Genomic DNA, 22,208 nt, shown 5'->3' with positions numbered 1-22,208 from the left:
TCCAGTTGATCTCTCTTCAGCTGCTCTCTCTCGTCTTTCACAGCCTTCAGTGTCTCCAGCAGCCGGTCTCTCTCTTGAGTCAGAGCCGTGATGTTAGCTTCAGCCGTCTTCATCGCTGATAGCTTCTCCTGCTGCTCTTCGGTTCTCTCAAAAAGCAGACGCTCTTTCTCTGCAGAAGATGACTGAAGCTCTTCTCGTAGCTGCAGCAACTGATAAGAGAAAATATTGGCAATTCATGAAACTTCTAGATGATTAAAAAACAGAGTAAAAACTACACTAAAATCCACTTGAAGGTTTATTAAGGCTATGATGTGAGATCAGGGTATATGCAGGAATCCTAAAGGCAAATTACGTGACATCACCCTCGACCCGATCATTCTTCAAAATATGACCCTGGGCCACAAAACAAGTCATAGGGGTCAAGATACACCTATTTGATAACCTGGAATTTGAGGATGAAAAAAAATACATAAAACAAATATTGAGAAAAATCATCTTTAAAGTTGTCCAAATATAATTCTTAGCAATGCATATTAGTAATCAAAAAATTAAGTTAATATATTTAAAGTAGGAAATGTAAAAAAAATATCTTCCTGATCTTAATATCCTTAGCATAAAAACAAACCAAAACATTTTGTCCAATAGAATGTATTTTTGGCTATTTCTACAAAAATACATGTGCTACTTAATACTGGTTTTGTGGTCCAGGGTAATAATATCATATTTTGTGTTTCACGAAATTAAGTCATACAAGTTTTGAACAAAATGAGGGCAAGTAAATAATAACAGTTTTGGGTGAACCATCCCTTTAAGTCAACACTTCCCCTAACTGAAGAAGGACTCAGATCACTCACAGTGTCTTCCTTCTCCTCCAGGTCTCTCCTCAGCTGGTTCTTCTCCTCTCTGTTGACCTTCAGGATCTCCAGGAGCTGCTCTCTCTCCTCAGTGACTGAGGCCAGGCTGGTCTGCACCTCCTCTAGAAGCGTGCTCTCCAGATCGCTCTGGTTCTTCTCAGACAGCAGATGGTCTCTCTCAGCACAGGCCATCTGGAGCTGCTCTCGCACCTCGACCAGCTGGGAATCATTGGAGTATTTTAATTTGCATTTGAACAGAGACAGGAAGAGAGATGAACTACACTGAAAAGTGCCTCACCGTCTCGTCCTGTTGTTGCTGCTCTCTCTTGAGCTGTTCGCTCTCATCTGTGAGCCGCTGTAGAGTCTCCCGGAGCTGATCTCGCTCCTCAGTCACGGCGCTCATTCTGGAGCTCATCTCATCCACGTCTCCAGTTCTTTCAGAGGACACGCGGTCTCTCTCGGCACAGACGGACTCGAGTTCTGACCTCAACTGGACCATCTGAATGAAGGGAACACTCTGTTAAAGGATTAGTTCACTTTCAGAACAAAAATTTACAGATAATTTACTCACCCCACCTTCATGTCTTTTAATTGTTATGAAATCATTTTTTAAGGACAACATACATTTCAGGAATGTTCTCAGGAATGTTAATACACTTTTTAACCTCAAATGCTGGTCTTGAATTTGGAGGAGAAAACGAGATTGGATTTTGAGACATACATTAACTGTCTTGAAACGGAGTGCAGAGTATGCATCGCAGAGCTAGACAAGATGAGCATTTTTGGTTAAAAAGTTTAAGAAAAATGGCAGATCGTTTCACTAGATAAGGCGGTTATTCCTCAGCTGGGATCGTTTAGAGCTAGGGTTGCAAAAAGGTGGAAAATTTCCAATAAATTTCAGAAACATTCCAGAAATTTTGGAAACATTGCAGGATTTTTTTTTTGGAATCTTTCAGGAAATTTTCCATTACAGCAGTTAGAAGCTTCATATAAACTGGGAACTACAGAAGTCCACTATATGGAGAAAACTCCTGAAATGTTGTCCTGAGAAAACAATTTCTTTCTTTGTTTTTTCTTCATCTTGGATGACAATGGGAAGAGTAAATTATCCGTAATTTTGTTCAGGAAGTGAACTAATCCTTTAAAACATGGATAAACCCAAAAGTGGGAACATGTTCAGTGTAACAGTTGTATATTTCAAAATCATTATTCGCAGAGCTGAACTTCCATTGTAAGTATAATGTGACTGTAAATCGTATGCAGATGCATAGAAGCTATTTTCTGTGGTAGGATGAAGTACAGACTGAGAATAGCTCTGAATGCTCTTTTAAAGTAATTAAATTTCACCCAGTTGTCATTTTTACCGTCTGGTCTCTGTCCTGCTGCGCTCTCTTCAGCTGCTCCAGCTCGTCTCTGAGGCCCTGCAGTGTTTGCTGGAGCTGGTCTCGCTCCTCCGTCAGAGAGCTGATGTCAGCCTTCATCTTCTCCATCATCTCAGTGTCACTGTGTGTGTTTACGGAGCGCTCAGACAGCAGACGCTCTCGCTCACAGCGAACACTCTCCAACTCCTCTGTCAGCTGCTTCATCTGGGGAGGTCAAAGAGGACATACGGTTTGTATTTGTTCTCAACTAGGACTGGGCTGTATGACCAAAATTTTATTTCACGGTAACGATATCTTTCACTATATATTATATTTATATATATATTTCACGATATATATTCAGTCATATATAGGTAGTTATTCCAGAAAATGTACAAAAGGGCTTTATATAATAAATAAGCTTGAATATTTAAGAAAAGAAAAGGACTTGATCTTATTTGATTATTTTGTATTTTATTCCTCCTCCTGCTCAGGATATTCTTTTGAGCCCTCCTCATTTGTTCGTTTCTCCTTTTCCATGTTTTTACAACCTCCCAGAGTATCCTTCAGTCTTGCATTCAACGGTTTGACTAGTTTCAGCCTCATGCGTGCTGCAGGTGAGTTGGCCACGCCCACTTATTTAAATTTTGCGGTATACACCGAATAAAAATTTTTATGGTACACATTTCATTCCGCGGTAATGATATATACCATCATACCCCAGCTCTATTCTCAACTCACCATTTTGTGTGAATGACTCAGATTTAATAAATAAACAAGCACCAATAATGATTATCCAACTCTACAGAATTGTGACTCTTGCTTCAATAATCCAGCTCATCAACAGCCCATATTAAAGGATTAGTTCACTTGCAGAATAAAAATGTACAGATTTTACTCATCTCCTTGTTATCCAAGATGTTCATGTCTTTCTTTCTTCAGTCGTAAAGAAATTGTTTTCTGAGGAAAACATTTCAGGAACTTTCCCCACATAGTGGACTTTTATGGTGCCTCCTAACTTCCAAAATGCATTTTACGGTTCAAGACAGTTAGGGTATGAAGAGCATTTGTTGTTAAAAAGTTTAAAAATATAGATTTTTTATTTTAAAAATAACTGCTAGATAAAATCCTTATTCCTCAGCTGGAATTGTTTAAAGCCATTTGAAGCTGCATTTAAACGGCATTTTGTAAGTTCAAACTCAAGGGCACCATAGAAGTCCACCATATGGAGAACATTCCTGAAACATTTTCCTCAAAAAACATTTTCTTTACAACTGAAGAAAGAAAGACATGAACATCTTGAATGACAAGGGGGTGAGTACATTAACTCACTTTCAGAATTTACAGATAATCCTTATATAAATCGTTCACATGATCTACCTGATCCTGAAGCTCCTGCAGCTGCTGAGATGTGTTTTCAGAGTCCTGGATTTTAGACTCTATGATCGATCGCTGAGACTCCAGCTCTTGTACAGTGTTCTGAAGATCTTTCACCTTCTCAAGAGCTCCTCTCAACTCCTCTTGATTTTCAATCATCTGCGTTTGAAAAAAAAAAACGTGTTTAATTAGACACTTAATTAGTTGCTCCATTTCTCAAAATCCTTTGAAACCACTTCAAATCTCACCATTTCGACATTCTCCTGCAGATCAGATTTTAACTGGTTCTTCTCTTCATTCACAGCGTCCAGCTCCTCTTTAAGCTGCTGCATCTGTAAGAGAATTCACACAGTATAAAAACTAACGATCATCAGCATCTGATGTGCTCCAAATCATCGCTTGTGAAGGTCTCTGATTACCTGCTGGAGTTGTTCATCATGCTGTGTCTCCAGCTGTGGGCCGCTGCGTTCCTGCTGAACCTGCATAAGCTGAGAAAACACTTCCTATATAAACAAACACTCACCTTACTTTATATGTGACCCTGGACCACAAAACCAGTCATAAGGTTAAATTTTACAAAACTGAGATGTATACATCCTGTGAAAGCTCAATAAATAAGCTTTCTATTGATGTATGGTTTGTTAGGATAGGACAATATTTGGCCGAGATACATCTATTTGAAAATTAGGAATCTGAGGGTGCAAAAAAAATCAAAATACTGAGAAAATCTCCTTTAAAGTTGTCCAAATTAGGTTCTTAACAATGCACATTACTAATCAAAAATTACATTTTGATATATTTACAGTAGGAATTTTACAAAAAATCTTCATGGAACATGATCTTTACTTAATTTCCTAATGATTTTTGGCATAAAAGAAAAATCAATAATTTTGACCCATGCAATGTATTTTTGGCTATTGCTACAAATATACCCCAGCGACTTAAGACTGGTTTTGTGCTCCAGGGTCACATATACTAAAATAAAACCTCAACAGCTGAATTCAGCATTTACCATCCCATTAGTGTCTTCAAGGTCCCTCTTGAGCTGGTCTCTCTCTTCTCTCAGGCCCTGGACAATCTCTTGGAGCTGTTCTCGCTCTTCAGTTATTGAGCTGATAGCGTGTCTCAGCTTCTCCATCTCACCCGGGTCGCTTTGAACTTCCTCCATCTTCTCAGACAGAAGCACACCCCTCTCAGCATGAACAGACTCCAGCTCTGTGCTCAACTGCGCCGACTGACACAGTCATAAAACAGGGTTAAAATCACTCGTGCATATGATTAGTGGGACTGTGCGTAGTGTAAAGTGTGAACAGACCTTCTGTGTGGCCTCCTCTAATGATGCGAGCAGTGTGCTGTTCTCCTGCGTGACGTGCTGGAGATCCGTCTGGATGCTCTGGAGCTGTTCTGACGTCTCTGTGAGCTGTTGGGTCAGTTCTGCTTCCTTCAGCTGAGCATCAACCAGATCGCTCTCCATCTTCAGCAGCTGATCCTGAGCTGCAGACATCTCGTCTTTCAGTCTCTGATGGTCTTCATTCAAACTGGACTGAGCGGATATCAAAGAGTCTCTCTCCTCTCTAACAGAACACAGCTCTTCTGACAGACCGCACACCTGAGAAACAGCAAATATATTCACAGGGTTTATGACCGACATCACATGCAACTAGTTTCAGATCTCCAGATGATGTCCCACCTGTTGAGATGTCTCTTGAAGGTTCAATGTCAGCTGGTTCTTTTGCTCTAATAAAGTCTCAAGCTCTTCCTTTAGTGTCTGGATCTGCATAACAAGGTACACCATTAGGAACAAAGTGATTAAACTGCACAATAACAGTCATTTAGAAGAAAAAGTCAGTCACAAACCTGCTGAATCTGAGCATTGCTCTCCTCAGTTGAATCTGGTTGTTCTTGGTTCAAACGCTGCTGCTGTTCTTGTAACTCAGACTGAATCTGCAGAATCTGAAACCAAATGCATTACAGAATTCAGTGGATTTACTTGCACAATACACCAAAACGGTTGTCTATAATCTAAAATACTTTTGTTATAGTCAATTCATGCAGATTGAAATGAGAAAACATTAAGAAATGACAGCAATACAAAGTCCTGAATATCTCATGCGAATCATTAGCTAGAATGAGAATTATTAAACTAAAGATAAATGTATGGACACATGATATTAAAATATAGAAAAAATTATTATTCTTTTGGTTTTGCACAAAATGTGACCTGGAGAGTATTTGAATAAATGTCTCATACATGCGTTGGTGTTCAGAGTGATTATAATTCTTTTCTCACCATCTCATTTTTCTCTTCCAGATGTGTTTTCATCTGAATATTGTCGTTCTCGAGCTGCTGTAGTTTCTCCTGAAGTTGATCTCTCTCTTCTGTTAAAGTTGTGACATCTGCTTTCGTCTTCTCCATCACGTCCGACTGCTCATGATGGTCTGATCTCTCAGACAGCAGATGCTCCTTCTCACCAAGAGCAGCGCTGAGCTCTTCTGTCAGCTGCTTTATCTGCAAATAAACACAACACTTTAATACTGAGCATTAAAATTACTGAAAACAGATGTAACTTCACATTCTACAGGAGAATTCTGTGTGACCATGGACCACAAAACCAGTCATAAGGGTCAGTTTTTTTTAACTGAGATTTAAAAATAAGCTTTCCATTGATGTATGGTTTATTAGGATCTGAGATTTCAGCTATTTGAAAATCTAGAATCTGAAGATGCAAAAAAAAAAAAAAAAAATATTGAGAAAAATCGAAATGAAGTTCTTAGAAATGCATATTACTAATCAAAAATGAAGTTTTGATATCAGAAATTTACTAAATATCTTCATGGAACAGGATCTTTACTTAATACCCTAATGATTTTTTTGCCATAAAAGAAAAATCAATCATTTTGGCCCATACAACGTACTTCTGGCTATTGCTACAAATATAGCCATGCTACTTCAGACTGGTTTTGTGCTCCAGAGTCACGCATGTCAAACTGCTCAGCCACCTGCTCTTGTAGTTTCTCCAGCTGTCCATCTTCACCGTTCTTCTGGTCCTCATGTTGGTCGACCATCTGAACGCTCTGTGACTCTAAGTTATGTAGTTTTCCCTGAAGTTCCTTCACCTTCTCCTGAGCATCTCTCAGTTCAGCTTGAGTCTCAATCATCTGCAGCGCATAAAACAAAGGGTTTAAAAGAGTCTGATGTCATTAAGATCATAATGGTGAAAAAACAAGCACTCACCATCTCCACATTTTCCTCCATGTCCCTCTTGAGCTCATCTCTCTCGTCTCTCAGGCCCTGCAGAATCTCTTGGAGCTGTTCTCGTTCTTCAGTTATTGAGCTGAGAGCATTTCGTAGTTTCTCCATCTCCTCCGGGTTGCTCTCAACTTCCTCCATCTTCTCAGACAGAAGCCCATCTCTCTCAGCGCAAACCGACTCCAGCTCTGCACTCAACTGCTCTGACTGACACGGTAAAAAAAAAAAAAAAAAAAAAAAAAAAAAAAAAAAAAAAGAAGAAAAAAAAAAAAAGAAGATTAATAATAATCACTCATGCTGGTGGTGTTGTGATATTTTATTTACAAATATGAACTATATAATTTAATATAATTAAATTAAATTATAATCAATATACTGATCAATATGATGATTGCTTCAGCATTGGATGACCTAATACAGACTGAGTTTTATTTGAACTCTGTTCATTTGGCAGCACCAATGAACCAGAGAGAACTTTAGGGGACTTCAGACAATGATGGCACAAACAAGTATGACGAATGGCCCATGGTTGCTCTGTTCCCACTCTAAGCCAAATGTCAAATTCCCTGACTTTCACTGACTAAATAGCTGAATTTCCATGACCTATAATAAACAGATCCATCCATTTGAAGCATTATTTACTTGTTCATTTACTTTTTAGTACAAAACACACATACACTACTTTTTTGCTTTTACCCATTATATGCATTTAGATATTTTTCTGTACCATTTCTACAGAAATTAATTTGTGATCCTGGACCACAAAACCAGTCTTAAGTCGCTGGGGTATATTTGTAGCAATAGCCAAAAATACATTGTATGGGTCAAAATTATTGATTTTTCTTTTATGTCAAAAATCATTAGGAAATTAAGTAAAGATCATGTTCCATGAAGATTTTTTATAAAATTCCTACTGTAAACCTATCAAAATGTAATTTTTGATTAGTAATATGCATTGTTAAGAACTTAATTTGGACAACTTTAGAGGTAATTTTCTCAGTATTGTGATTTTTTTTGCGCCCTCAGATTCCAGATTTTCCAATAGATTAATCTCGGCCAAATATTGTCCTATCCTAACAAACCATATATCAATAGAAAGCTTATTTATTCAGCTTTCATATGATGTATATATCTCAGTTTTGTAAAATTTAACCTTATGACTGGTTTTGTGGTCCAGGGTCACATTTATGTTTATGTTTCAGGGGTTAAACGCTCTAAAGGATTTTCTGTTTGTAATCAAGTTCATCGTTCATCTATCGTCTACTTTTAACACCCAGTCTTTGAAGTGGTCATTTTGTAGCCAAAGCTCTTGAAATTTACATTTTCCTGACATGTTTGCCTTAATTATAAGGTATAGCCTGAAAAAGCCTAACCATAAAAATAGGCAAATGTGTGAAATACAGTATAGAAAAAATTACATTTTGATAAATGGAAATTAAATTTAAAGCAACAAACAAAAAAAATCCCTGATATTCTATGCCTTTGATCAATAAAAAAATTAAAATTCCCTGACTTTCAATGTCTGGAATAGACTTTTTAAAATTCCCTGATATTCCAGAAATGTCTCATATTGACATCTGGAACTCTGCTTCTTGAGCTTTGACAATTTTGAAAAGGACATTGTTTATTCTACAACAGTGGTTAGTAAATATGTGTGTAGTGTGAAGTGTGAACAGACCTTCTGTGTGGCCTCCTCTAATGATGCGAGCAGTGTGCTGTTCTCCTGCGTGACGTGCTGGAGATCCGTCTGGATGCTCTGGAGCTGTTCTGACGTCTCTGTGAGCTGTTGGGTCAGTTCTGCTTCTTTCAGCTGAGCATCAACCAGATCGCTCTCCATCTTCAGCAGCTGATCCTGAGCTGCAGACATCTCATCTTTCAGTCTCTGATGGTCTTCATTCAAACTGGACTGAGCGGATATCAAAGAGTCTCTCTCCTCTCTAACAGAACACAGCTCTTCTGACAGACCGCACACCTGAGAAAAAATAAATAATGGATGAGATTTAGCCGTGTAGATACAAAAACAAAGAAAGCTAGACATGATGTAATGCAGTTCCTCAAACCTGTCTCTGTAACTCATCCACTTTGACAGGAAGTGTCTCAAACTCCTCCATCTTACTCTGCAGACATTGCTCCTTCTCGTGGCTTTGATCAAGCTCCTTACGCAAGTCACACACTGTTTTCTCCAACACAAGATTATCAGTCAGATCTGTAAATAAAGGAACAAAAAGTAACAAGTTTGTTAAATTACATAAAGCATTATAATAACTAGCTTTACAGTTTCTATGTGTTTTTAAGCTTGAAAACTAATAAACAAAACAAAACAAATTTTACCAGGGGGGTGTTCCATAAAACAAGTTTACCAAGTAAGTCAGGCTTATTTCAGTTAGTCTGACTTATTTTGAGCCAAATCAAGTGACAATAAGTCAGACTAACTGAAATAAGCCTGGCTTATTTGGTAAACTTGTTTTATGGAACACCCCCCAGAAGTTTAGTAAACAGCAACAGAATTAGCGAGAAAACAACCCTTTTAAGGGCAGACACTGCAGGAAAAAACACTTTTTTCATGCACCTGTCAAGTTTCAGATTTTGGGCTTTTTGGTTTTTCATTAAGTGTTTTTTCAGACTAGTGGAAAGAAAACATCCTAAAGACACTGTTAAGTGTTTCTTTAAGAGCATTTTAGCTATTTGTGTTAATAGATTATCAATTACAATATATTTTTTAAGGCTGTTTTCTCAAAATATTTTTTTTCTCCTACACTGAGCCATAAATCTCCACTTCTTCAGTAGCGCTTACACCAAACATTACATTTTTATTCCTGTCTATATTCTGAAGGTTTTTACAGAGGAATTTGTTCATATATAATTTGCTTGATTTTATACAACATTTTATCCCCCCCCCCCCCCAAAAAAAACTGTAAAAAAACAAACAAACAAACAAACAAACAAACAAACAAAAAAACAGTTTTCTGCCTGTTCTAAGTATTTTCTGAATTATAAAGTGACAAAAAAAAAAATTCCTTCTGTAAAAACATTTGACTCTGTCAAAAAAATTAAACAAGAATTGTGAAACTGACTGCATCCACTGTTTAAATTTTTTTGTACTACAAATGCAAACTAGTGCATATTTCATTAAATAATGCCTTACTTGCATATTAAAACCTAACATTTTAGAAACTTGTAATACACAAAATATTTTGCAATTATCAATGTAGTCAATCAACTATTTTTTTTACCCTATTCACCTTCAGTTTAACCAGAAACATGAATTTCAAGTGCATATATATTCAGTTTAGATTCGATTTTGACTTCATATCACAAAGTCCCTCTGTATGCTTTCTTATGGTTCTTCACCTACTTTTTGGCACTTTTCCGTCCATCAAAGAAGTCAGTTTGGTGTTCTCATCGAAGGCTCCCATTAGTTCTTTTTGAAGATCCGTTTGCATCTTCTTGAAGCGAGACTTCTCCTGCTCTAGTTTGTTCTGAAGCGTCTTCACCTCAGTTTCCATCTTCTCATAGTCTGTAGTCAGGGTTGCCTGAGTCAAACACAGAGTTGCATAAATCACTCTTCATGACACACACCCTCATCTGTCCTATCCTCAACCATCCGCTACTCACGTCTCTCTCTTTAAGTGAGATGTTCTCGCTCCGCAGGAAGGCCCATTCTTTCTTGGTGTCCAAACTGAGACACTCTGCATCATCAAGAGAGCGGCGGAGACGTGTCACTTCCTGGACAAGATCCTTGTCACTCTGCACAATGAAGTAGAGCAAAATGAATGTGTGACCAACAATACAGAACAGCATCAGTCACTAAAAACCCACATTACACAACCCGAACGTACAAAACTCTGAAGCTCAGTGGTCAGGTCCGTCTTCTTCTGCAGCTCTGATGACATTGTCGCCAGCTCAGCCTATGGAGAACAGCAGTGAGATGATCATATCACATTTACAGTTTGGACTTGAGCAGCTCTGAGCACATCTACATGACAAACAAAGTGAACGGACCTGCAGCTTTTGGATCATGTCTTCCGATTGTTTTAACTCCTGCTGCAGTTTGGAGTTTTCAGCCTCCAGTTCTCTCTATGAGGAGAGAAATTAAAATAGCTTATAACCCAGCAAACACAGAACATTCCCCTAATGTTAATTTTTGGTTCCCATTTGGTTATTTTTTTTGGAAACCAAACACTAACATTAGGGGAACATTCTTTTTAGGTAGTTTTTGCAACGATGAAATAACGTTCCAAGAATGTTGCATGGTGGTATTAAACAAAAAATAACTTATAGAGAACATTGTCAAATGGTTATTTTTAGGTTCATTTTTTGCAACCAAAAAAAAAAAAATAATAACATTTCCAGAACGTTGCCTAGTGGTTGTTTAAAAAAAAAAATAATAATAAAAATAATAATAATTTACATAGAACTTTCCCTAATGGTTATTTTTAGTTTAGTTTTTTTTTGCAACCATAAAATAACATTCCCAGAACGATGCAGAGTGGTTGTTTAAAAAATAACCTAAAAATAACTGAAAATTCTGAAACTGAAATTTCACATGAATGTTCTGAATTACTCCTACTTCAAGTAATTTATTCTTTTTTTTTTTTTTTTTTTTTATCTATGAATAAATATCATATTTTATAAACCATACGTTGTGTTACGTTGTGCATTTTTATTTGGTGCTGAGCAAATGTAAAATCTGGGTACCCCATAATGGACTGATTTAATCATTTAATCTTATGTATTATGGTTGATGTGCTCAGATTATTTTTATTAAATAAAACAATGGATAAAAACAAGATATGGTTTTATAATACTGATTAGGCATCCATACAGATAATTTCCATACCACTTATTCTTTACTGGGTGGTGATTGTGCTGGATGATTACTGACGTACGGCGGAGTGCTCATGTTGAAGTAAAGAGGGTAGGGAAATGCTATAATAATGTTAAAGGAACGTTAAAATAACGTTCTTTGTCTGTTAAAGGTCCACTGAAGTGCCTTGAAACACGCAGCGTTATTCTATGTGGTGACGTACTTTTAACTGAAACAAAAACATATCGCCCAGCCCCGCCCACTAATTTTGAATAGCCAATAGCGTTCCATTGATATCTGCTCCGGCAAGAGCCGTTGAGCTCGGTAAAGCCGCATTTGTAAGCTTATGACAGCCACAGACTAATAAATTACCCCACAAATTCAATATGAAACTTGCTAAAACGAAACAGTGATCATTATTATGCTGAGGCTGTGTAGTTTAATACATGCCGACCGCACATATGAGCGCTTATGATCTGCTCCGCGTCTCTGTGTAGGGGGCGGGACACTACGGACTCTAGAGAGCATTTGATTGGACAGAATGTTTGATGAGAAACTGAAGTGCACGGTGATATCATCCAAATCCTTGATTCATATTGGCGGAAGTGACGAGACTGTAAGTTTTGAATGCCCATATCTTGTAAACGCGAATTTTGTCTTTGTTTTGCAGCACACTAGCTTATAGATCACCTTAAGGCTAATATATTCATACTAAAAGCCAAAAAACTTTAATTTTGATTTCAGGGGGACTTTAAGAAAAGTTTTCTTGGCTAACCAAAACAAACCTAACAAAATAACGTTCTGGGAACCAAAAACTAACATTCTGGGAACATTAATAACATTAGGGGAACATTAGAATAACGTTCTAAAAAACTAAATCTAACAAGTTATGTTAGCATAACATTCTGGGAACATCAAGAAAACTTTCCTGGCTAACCAAAAACAAACCATAAACTAACATTCTGGAAACCAAAAATTGTTAGTTGGGTATGAGCTGCCAGTGGAAGAAAGAAAACATTAATCAAAGCAATACTTCCATATATATGTGGTAAACTGCACACATGATCACAAAACTCTGATCACCTCATACTCCCTCTTGCTCTCCTGCTCCAGTTTCTCAAATTCATCAGCATCTCTCCTCTCATCGATGTCCTTCTGCAGAGCGTTCTTATCTTTCTGAAGTGAGTCTTTCTCTGCCTTCAAACTCTCCAGATCTTCATTTACCAGCTGAAGCGTGTGTTTGATCAGGTCTCGCTCAGCAATGACAGCATCCTTTACAAAATAATTTAAAAAAGGCATTCAAAACACATTTTACTACTGTAACATGATTTCCAAAAAAAAGAAAAAAAAAAAAAGCAGGATGTTGCACTTACCTTCTCAAATCCGACAGCCTCACACAGTTGAATGGCCTCTTCCAGATCTTTTCTCAGCTGAAAACACAACACAATTTTAATCAACAATCATGGTCAGAAAGAGAAAGTTTTAAAAACCCATAAAATGTCCAATATTCGTATAGATACTGTAAAATGAAATTCCAGAATTTAAGGATTTTTCAAGTACTACTTTTTTGATTTTCAAGGACTTCAAACAGAGATCACAGTTATCAAACAATGTCTTCAAAGATGAATAAAAATATATAGTAATAAAACAAAACTGCAAAAATAAAGTGAAGCACATGGAAAATATTACTACTAAAGTATACTACACTTTTAATATAGTATAACTATGGCTAATTTTTGTATGTGTGTATACTTCTTTCTTTGTTTTGTTTTTATAACTGTATTGTCTTAAGTGTGTGATGTTTTCTACCGTTTAAGAAAAAAAAAAAATCCTCAATTCACAAAATCCTGAAAACACAACGATTTGGCATACGCACTCCAAAGTCTTTAACTAAATTAGTTCAGAATGCGGATCCTAAATCTTTTAAAGCAAAAGATTTGCAAAAAATAAAAAATAAAAATTAACAGAGAACATTCCCCAATGGTTATTTTTAGGTCCACGCTCTATTTTTAAGTCCTGATCTAAATAATGATTTGTGAACTATCATTTCAGATCAGGACTCCAAGCGCAAATTATTTGACTTAGATCATAACTATGCATATAGCAAATCATTCTATTTAGACTAGGACTAATGATTTGAATCATTCAATTCGCAAAATGACTCACAAATTCAGTTTTTGCGTGAAAAGATATGTGCTTATTAAAAAAATTAAACACTTATTTTATAGATACAGCAGCTTTCAATAATTTAAGCACTTTTCAGGCACCTTTTCCAGACCTTAACTTCACTTACACCTTGTATAAACCCTGGTTCAACCTCAAATATAACAGGAGTTGACTGTACCTGTTCACTCATGTGCTGTGAGCGCAGGAGAGCTTCTGAAGGTTTCTCCAGCTCTGCCACCTTCAGTTCCAGTGAGGAGATTTTCTCCTCAGCTTTCTGTCTCTCCTGAACCTCCGTCTCTAGTCGATTCTGCAGCTCCTCCATCTGTTTCTCCAGCTCAGAGACGGTCTTCTCCTCCTCTGATGGTGCGGCTTGAGCCTCCAGCTTCTTCTGCAGCTCAGAGATCTTCAGCTGGAGTTCAGCACTCATCTCCTCTGCTCTCTGTTTGCTCTGAGTCTCTGCTTCCAACTGTTGTTCTAGAGATGCCACCTTCAATGTCAGCTCGTTCGCTCGAGGCGAGTCAAAGAAATGACTCCTGAACATAGAGAGGGAAAAGAAAAAACAAACAAAACAGAAATGTGAATTTGTGAGCACTGCAAAGTTAGGTTATTTTGTCTTGTTTCCAACCAAAATATCTATACATTTTTAAATCACTTATTTTTTATTTTTTCATAAAAAACAAGTGAAAATTGTGCGTTTTTGCTTGAAAGAAGCAAAATAATCTGCCAACGGCGTAAGCAAAAAAAAAAAAAAAAAAATCTCATTTGAAACCGAAAACAAGATTATTTTTCTTACCCTATTGGCAGATTATTTTGCTTGTTTCAAGCAAAAACGCACTCAATTTTCACTTGTTTTTTATGAAAAAAAAAAGAAAAAAAAGAAAAAAAAAAATCCTTTTTGATTTAAAAATGTTTAGATATTTTGGCTGGAAAAAAAGACAAAAAAAAAAAAAATTCTAAGAAAAGCATTTTCTATAGTGTGTGAAATGAAGACGGCCTATTTAGAACGTAAAAGCAGTTCTGAGACAGAAGTGTCCTCACCCTTCAGAGGAGCTGCGGACAGTGATGTTGCTCATCTCCATTTCCATATTGGGTTCCTCCAGACCAGTGAAGTCAAATCGACTGTCAAACTCATCCATTTCTGGACAAAAAGAAAAACATTAAAACTGAACAATTGCATCATCTTTATCTGGTGTAACAGAACATTTACAAGCTCATTTTTACAGCTACTGCAGTATCATTTTTATCAATTTCCATTCCAGTCATACCCTCTCCCACATCAGCCAGAGAGAAGTCAGCTCTTCTCTTCTTGATGTATGGCTCTGCAAAGCTCATGTCTGTTGGAGCGAGATCTTCATTCAGAAGATGAGCAGATCTCAAAAGTTTCCCTCCCCACGTCACTCTCCTCTTGGGAACCTTTACATTCAAACACAACGATCAGATCCACAGACTTCCCCAGCACTGAGGTTTACTAGTGTTAAATCTAGTCTTACCTTAGGGACTAGGGCGACATTTGAGGAAGTAACTAGTAGCTTGGTTAAGTTCTTGATCCTGTCTTCCTGCTCTCTCTGGAGCTGGTCTTTCTCCTGCAGAAGCTGGCATAGGGACTGTCGCTCGGTATCAGTTGTTTGTGTGACAGAGGAAACCTGAGAAACCAGATGGAGAACAATCGGGTGAGGAGATGATGGGTTATGTCATTACTGGATGATCAAAGAAGTGAAACGCATCTTCACCTCTAGTAGACGCCGTTTGAGATCAACGATCTCATTGCGGTATCTTCTCAAGAGAGCTCCTTCATCAGAGACCTCTGTGACGTGAGGGTCGTTCTTCATGCGCTTTGCGGCACTAGCAAACTTTAACAACAGCAAAAACAAATTCAGCACATCTACTCATATCGATCCGGATCAGGAATAACAGAGGGTCTTCTCTCGTACCTGTAAGGTGCTGACGGTCTCGTCGACAGTGGCTGGGGTGATGGTGCAAATAATGACAGTTTTGGCATTGCCACCCAAAGAGTTCTGAAGGATTCGGGTGAGTTTACTGTCTCTGTAATTCAAGAAGCCCCTTTTGGATGGAAAAGAAACAACACACTATAGTTAGAGCAAAAACAGATTCGGTGATGGTAAAACTATACACTGGAAGTTGTGAAACGACTCACTTCTGACTCTCATCAGATAATTTCTTAATGACTTGACCCAGTGTGAATAAACTGCGGTTTATGTTGCACCCTTCTTTAAAACGGGTTCCTGAAAGAAGGAATGAAAGAGGTTTAAACAGACCAAAAAAATTAAATAGTTGAACGCAACTACCTGCTGAGAAACAGTTCTAAATTTTATACATTTGGATATTCACTTAGACATTTCTTTTTAAATTAATTTGAAGCATTTTTTTATGGTCTCACTCCATTTGTGTTTTTACCCTTATGGATAATATACAGATTTCATTCAATGCATATTTTAAAAAGAAAAAATGATTTACACTGCTCTTCTTACTTAGATTTTTTTTGTCTTGTTCCAGCCAAAATATCTAAAAAATCTTTAAATCTAGTAGGATTTTCTAGACAAGTAACAACTGTCAAAAAAAAAAAAGGTCAAAATTAAGTTTAAGTAAAAACTATTTGCCAATCGGGTAAGCAAAAAAAAAAAATTTTTGAAACAGAAAACAAGATTATTTTTCATACCCCATTGGCAGATTATTTTAATTGTTTCAAGCAAAAACACTTAATTTTAAATTGTTTTTTTCTGAAAACAAGACCATTATTTCTCGTCTAGAAAATCCTTCTGGACTTAAGAATTTTTTATGTATTTTGGCTGGAAACATGACAAAATCTAAGTAAGAAAATCATTTTTTGCAGTGTAATTTCCTATGGTTGGTCAAAGTGTGACATTTTTAATGACCACTTAGACTCAAATGAAGTCCATTTCTTTTGGAATAAATAGCTAGAAGTCACCAAGGAAACCTTATTATATATTTAAAAAATTAATACAATATATAAATAAATGGAATCGGTCAAAAACAAACAAACAAAGCAAAGCAAAGCAAAACAAAAAACTAACAAGCAATAGACTCAGGCACAAATATTTACCCTCCGCTCCGGTTTGACTTGCTCGTTCAGCACCAGCGAGATCCACCAAGTTCTACAGGAACAGAAAACAAACAATCAGCCAAACAATTTCTGCTCATCTAAACTAAATGAAATTGGTGAAAGGAATCACAGACGGTTCCTGGTTTGTTTTGAACTCACCAGGTGTGACACTATAATGGCTCCATCTGCGTTTTCACCAGACGCCGGGTCACTTGTCTCTCGGCTCTCCAAGATCTGACATGGACAAAATAAACAAGACACTTCAGAGATGAATCTTAAAATCAGACTCCAAACACTTCAGTTCATTGCGCTTCTTACCATCCGAAAAATGGTGTGGGAGCGGCTGCTACGCTGGTTCATTTTCGTTTTTCCATAATGCCTGTTTTCTGTATGAATAAAATGATTTATAGTTTTACAGTATACCAAAAAATATAAATAAAATGAAAGATGAGTGAGTGATGCAGTCAAAGCAGCTTTACTTTCTCCTTTGGTGATCCAGGACAGGGCTTGTTCCGGAGACGTCACCAGCTCTTCCGTCAGATCAGCCACATACACGTTTTTCTGTGGACGCGATCGACCAGTTAAGAGCCGAAACCCACAATCGCAGTACGAGTAAAATAAAAAGACAAACAGCTTACGTAGTTTCCTTCACGAATTTCCAGGGGTTTCCTTTTCCATTTATCGCAGAGCAAATCTGTGACCGTTTCATTGTAGATTTCCATATAGCTGACACGCAGGAGAAACTCCTTCTTTGGAAACTGAAAAGCGCAAAGAAATACAACTATGGTTTATTTTACCAATACAGAATGAAAAAGAAATATATAAAGAAATATGAAAGTTTGCATTTAGATCAACGATTTCTTTAATCATTCGTAAAGAGAAAACACTGAGGTAACCGTTACACTGCAAAAAAAGCTTTTCTTACTTAGATTTTTTGTCTCGTTTCCAGCCAAAATATCTAAAAATTCTTAATTCAAGAAGGATTTAAAAATGTTCTCGTTTTCAGAAAAAACAAGTCAAAATTAAGTGTGTTTTGGCTTAAACCAAGCAAAATAATCTGCCAATGGGGTAAGAAAAATTATCTTATTTTCTGTTTGAAATAAGACTTTTTTTTTTTTTGCTTACCCCATTGGTAGATTATTTTGCTTTGTTCCAAGCAAACACACTTAATACTGACTTGTTTTTTCTGAAAACGAGAACATTTTTAAATCCTTCTTGAATTAAGAATTTTGTAATATTTTGGATGAAAACAAGACAAAAAACCTAAGTAAGAAAAGCATTTTTGCAGTGTATTCACTTTAAAATGATTCATCTGAAGGAAGAGCTCAGAACTGAACTGTTGTGTCACAGAAGTTTTGTTCTGAGCTGACACCAGGAAGATTTGCAAACACTTACACTTTTAATAGATTTGAAGACGTCAGCCATGGCGAGAGGAATCACTCCAGGGTTATGCTCACTTCCCATCATGCTGAAGGTCTTTCCGGAAGATGTCTGTCCATAGGCAAATATCGTGCCTGAAAAAGAGAGAGTATGCTTTAAGAATGAACACAGATTGAGCAAATTAAACACATAAGTCCAAAACATATCTATGTACATTGTGTTCATAGTACCTGTCAGAATAAGTTGTAATTATCATAATCATAATCTGAAAACCACACCCACTGGAGGGGAAAACAATCCAACGCTCTCCATTGGCTTTGTATTGAGGGAAGCTGCCTTCTTGCCATTTCTGACTTATAACAATAATCAGAACAATGTCTAAAAGCTGCCATGAGAAAAGGTGTACAGTAAACAAGCTAAAAAACACAAAACTACATTTTTATAAGCTGTCAACCTAAAAAAACGAATGCTTAAGAACACAAATGTAGAGCGCAATGTCTCTTATTACTCTGAGAACTACGCCCGCTGGAGGGAAATTAACGGAGATGGTAAACATTCGTTATTTTTAACCATATTAAAGGATTTGCTCACCACCTTGAAAAAAGGAGATATATTGAGAAACTAAATTATATTGGTCTGTCAGTGCTCTTTTTTCTTTTGCCTTCCTTTTGATGGAGAAATGATCAAATTGAATGGCCCAATGCAAAATCAGGGTTTCTGCAGATATGAACAAGTGAAATTTAAGACTTTTTAAATCCTTTTTAATACCACTTTATATGAAATTTAAGACCTAAACCTGTAATGGAAATAGATATTATATTACATGCATATGTGATACTTAATGTGTTTAATGTAAAAAGTAAACAAAATTTCATGGCTGTCATAAATTAAATTTATTACTACGACATACAGTGAACTTTCCATATCAGCAGATACTATTCCACACAAAATAACCCCATAAAAGTACCACTAGAAATATCTGATGTAAAAAAAAAATTCTGAAGCGATTTTTTTTTTTTTTTACTTTTGAAATGTATGCGTACCTTTGAAATTTATTTTATGAATTTATCAATAAATTCTAAATGTCTGTTAGCAGTGAGATTACATAATTTACACTGCAAAATTAAAAGTGAGATTAATGTTTTAAATACATTTATTGATTTATAAATATATTTATTAGAAATGTTATATAAATACTGTGATTCTGTCTGAAGACGCAGTAACTTCCACAGAGGGAAAAAAAATCTACAGTTGTTAGCAACTGGCCTTAGTCAAGCCCTATATTCAGTTTTTCCAAGCCCAGTATCGCTAAACTTGCACTTCCTCATAGCTAAAAAATTAAATCCATTTGACTTCTGCGGTACAATCCGAGAGAGACTCGCGCCAATAACAGAAAGCTGATTGGCTATTGCATGCTGGTTTCATTTGTAGTTTAAATTCAGCAAATTATATTTGGAATAGTGAAATAAAGAACTACAACACCACGGAAACAACAGAAAGAGAATTTAAATGAGCATTAGAGGTAGCGTTACATGGACATCGGAAAAATAAGACCTGTGTAAAATTATTTAAGACCTAGAACAGCGAATTTAAGACTTTTTAAGGCCTAAAATTTTGATTTTTAAATTTTAGACTTTTTAAGACTTTTTAAGACCCAGCGGAAACCCTGAAAATACCCTGACACCTACAACTATTTGTGTCCTTAAACACTTGTTTTTTGGGTCGACAGCGTATAAAAAACTTGTTTACCGTGCACCTTGTCTCATTGCAGCTTTTAGACCTTGTTCTGTTTTTTGTTACAAGTCAGAAATGACCAGGAGTCCGCTTCCCGCAATACAAAGTCAATGGAGAGCATTGGATTTTCCCCCCTGGTGAGGACGTGGTCTAAATGCGCTCTGTCTCTATTTTGATTTCTGGACTCACCGTTATAGCCTTCAACTGCAGACACAACCAGTGGTTTTGCAATGTCCTGATAGAGCTGAGCGGTGGTCTCTTCAGCACTGAACACACGGTCTGAAAAACAAGAAGGTCAGAACATAAAGCTCCGCTCTAGCGGCCAGTAAAGATCCGCTGAAGCTGGACTCACCGAAGCTGTAGCTCTTGGTCTGAGCTCCATCTTCATCCAGCTGATGGATGGCCTGTCTGTCGGCTCTCCAGAAGAGCTGCACTGGCTCTGAACTCTCAGATTCCTCTCTGAAATCATCCGTATCATCATTACATTACTGTTGGGGCTGAGAATCAACTTGAAACAGAACATTAACCCTCATAACACAGAAAATGAGATACATAAACATTTCTAAAAATGACATAGTTTGTATGAAATGCTTTGTACAATGCTTTAAGACTCTCAAAATACACGTTTACTTTTTATAATTTTTTTAAAAAGATATAACTACTTTTTTACCTGTGAATTACTGCTTGTTCAAGTAAATTTCACCTTCATACCTAACACACTTTTGGGGTTGAATTTTTGTCAGAGGCAGACAGTAGTGAAGTATTTTTACTTTGCTGTAAAAGTACTTTTCAAGTGTCACACTGCAAAAAATGCTTTTGTTAGATTTTTTGTCTTGTTTCCAGCCAAAATATCTGAAAACTCTTAAATCAAGATGGATTTTCTAGACGAGTAAAAATTATTTTCTCGTATTAAAAAAAAAACTAGCCAAAATTAAGTGATTTTTTTGCTTAGAACAAGCAAAATAATTTGCCAATGGGGTAAGAAAAATAAATCTTATTTCAAACAGAAAACACGGTTATTTTGTTTACCCCATTGGCAGATTATTAAACTTGTTTCAAGCAAAAACACACTTAACTTTGACTTGTTTTTTCTGAATACAAGAAAATGATTTTTACTCATTTAGAAAATCCTTCTTAAGAATTTTTAGATATTTTGGCTGGAAACAAGACAAAAAATCTAAGCAAGAAAAGCCTTTTTTGCAGTGCATGTACTTCAGCAGTGTTTTTCTTTAGAAAACTTTACTTTAACAACATTCCAAAGCATAATATTGTATGTTTTACTGCACTACATTTCATATTAAATTAAATTGAATACTTAATTACATTAGAAATCTAATACTTTCTTACTTCTACTCAAGTAAAAGTAATTCAAAGATTTACTTGAGTACAAGAAAGTACTACATTTTTAATGTTCTTATGTATTAAATGTAAGACAAACAACTTTTATTTATAAAACATTGTGCAGTTAAAGGTATGATATTATGCTTTGGAATGTAGTGAAGTAAAGTTTTCCAAAGAAAAACACTAATGAACTACAGGTACTTTTTAAATTTACTTGAGTAAAGTAAAAATACTTCACTGCTGTCCACCTCTGAATTTTGTTGTAAAACATGAATATGACATGAGGTAAGAAAAAAAGCATATATTTTTTCATCTGGACGTTTATGGAAGAAAAAAAAGTAATTTCAAAGAATTTCAATTTTTTTAATTAATCAAAAAGAGGTAAGTTATAACATGGTAAAAACGTGGAAAACATTCAAAACTTATTTTTTCCACATTCACTCATTTATGAGAAGTTGTTGATCAGATAAAATGTTTTTAATATTGAAAAATATTAAGATGCGAAGCATTATGAGGGTTCATGCAATAAATGAGTTGCATAGTGACTGACAGACTAAAGTCATAAATTGTAAAACCAGGTAAACCATAGAAATATAAAGGATATTAATATTGACTATCATATAACTACTAGATATTAACGTTACTGTTTTGAGAATAGTTTTACTTTGGAAATACAACAGAACCAGCCTTTTGTATTGATTTAAGATGATGCCTTTCGATAAAAACCATTCATTCCTCCGTTAAGAAACTTTTTTTAGTATCTCTTTCAGGTTAAAAACACCACAATGCAAGTATATTGTGTTTTAAAATAGGTTTACTTTAGAAATATAACAGAAACGATCTTTTATATGACTTT

General features: G+C 36.1%; 1 protein-coding gene across 1 annotated transcript in view; it reads right to left on the bottom strand.

The window, feature by feature from the left end:
• The window catches only part of LOC141337105 (uncharacterized), a 35,365-nt gene that overhangs the window by 12,976 nt on the left and 181 nt on the right, over positions 1 to 22,208 (bottom strand). The window contains exons 2-38 of the mRNA XM_073842863.1: positions 20,364 to 20,470; positions 20,201 to 20,290; positions 18,293 to 18,411; positions 17,536 to 17,655; positions 17,377 to 17,458; positions 17,216 to 17,283; positions 17,057 to 17,131; positions 16,898 to 16,949; positions 15,971 to 16,058; positions 15,747 to 15,876; positions 15,546 to 15,665; positions 15,306 to 15,458; positions 15,081 to 15,228; positions 14,854 to 14,953; positions 13,989 to 14,348; positions 13,023 to 13,074; positions 12,733 to 12,921; positions 10,845 to 10,919; positions 10,682 to 10,750; positions 10,458 to 10,589; positions 10,198 to 10,375; positions 8,903 to 9,048; positions 8,521 to 8,814; positions 6,828 to 7,049; positions 6,593 to 6,751; positions 5,883 to 6,101; positions 5,450 to 5,545; positions 5,283 to 5,366; positions 4,908 to 5,201; positions 4,605 to 4,826; positions 4,012 to 4,080; positions 3,841 to 3,924; positions 3,596 to 3,751; positions 2,219 to 2,434; positions 1,153 to 1,353; positions 855 to 1,073; positions 42 to 209 (exon numbers count right to left, since the gene is read on the bottom strand). Coding sequence (XP_073698964.1) covers positions 42 to 209; positions 855 to 1,073; positions 1,153 to 1,353; positions 2,219 to 2,434; positions 3,596 to 3,751; positions 3,841 to 3,924; positions 4,012 to 4,080; positions 4,605 to 4,826; positions 4,908 to 5,201; positions 5,283 to 5,366; positions 5,450 to 5,545; positions 5,883 to 6,101; positions 6,593 to 6,751; positions 6,828 to 7,049; positions 8,521 to 8,814; positions 8,903 to 9,048; positions 10,198 to 10,375; positions 10,458 to 10,589; positions 10,682 to 10,750; positions 10,845 to 10,919; positions 12,733 to 12,921; positions 13,023 to 13,074; positions 13,989 to 14,348; positions 14,854 to 14,953; positions 15,081 to 15,228; positions 15,306 to 15,458; positions 15,546 to 15,665; positions 15,747 to 15,876; positions 15,971 to 16,058; positions 16,898 to 16,949; positions 17,057 to 17,131; positions 17,216 to 17,283; positions 17,377 to 17,458; positions 17,536 to 17,655; positions 18,293 to 18,411; positions 20,201 to 20,290; positions 20,364 to 20,470 — 5,356 coding nt within the window. The remainder of the gene's footprint in view (positions 1 to 41; positions 210 to 854; positions 1,074 to 1,152; positions 1,354 to 2,218; positions 2,435 to 3,595; positions 3,752 to 3,840; positions 3,925 to 4,011; positions 4,081 to 4,604; positions 4,827 to 4,907; positions 5,202 to 5,282; positions 5,367 to 5,449; positions 5,546 to 5,882; positions 6,102 to 6,592; positions 6,752 to 6,827; positions 7,050 to 8,520; positions 8,815 to 8,902; positions 9,049 to 10,197; positions 10,376 to 10,457; positions 10,590 to 10,681; positions 10,751 to 10,844; positions 10,920 to 12,732; positions 12,922 to 13,022; positions 13,075 to 13,988; positions 14,349 to 14,853; positions 14,954 to 15,080; positions 15,229 to 15,305; positions 15,459 to 15,545; positions 15,666 to 15,746; positions 15,877 to 15,970; positions 16,059 to 16,897; positions 16,950 to 17,056; positions 17,132 to 17,215; positions 17,284 to 17,376; positions 17,459 to 17,535; positions 17,656 to 18,292; positions 18,412 to 20,200; positions 20,291 to 20,363; positions 20,471 to 22,208) is intronic.

The sequence above is a fragment of the Garra rufa genome, chromosome 6 (assembly GCF_049309525.1).
Source record: "Garra rufa chromosome 6, GarRuf1.0, whole genome shotgun sequence".
Classification (NCBI taxonomy): Eukaryota; Metazoa; Chordata; class Actinopteri; order Cypriniformes; family Cyprinidae; genus Garra; species Garra rufa.
The sequence above is the reverse complement of the archived record's forward strand: the minus strand, read 5'-3'. Positions and strand labels throughout refer to the sequence as shown.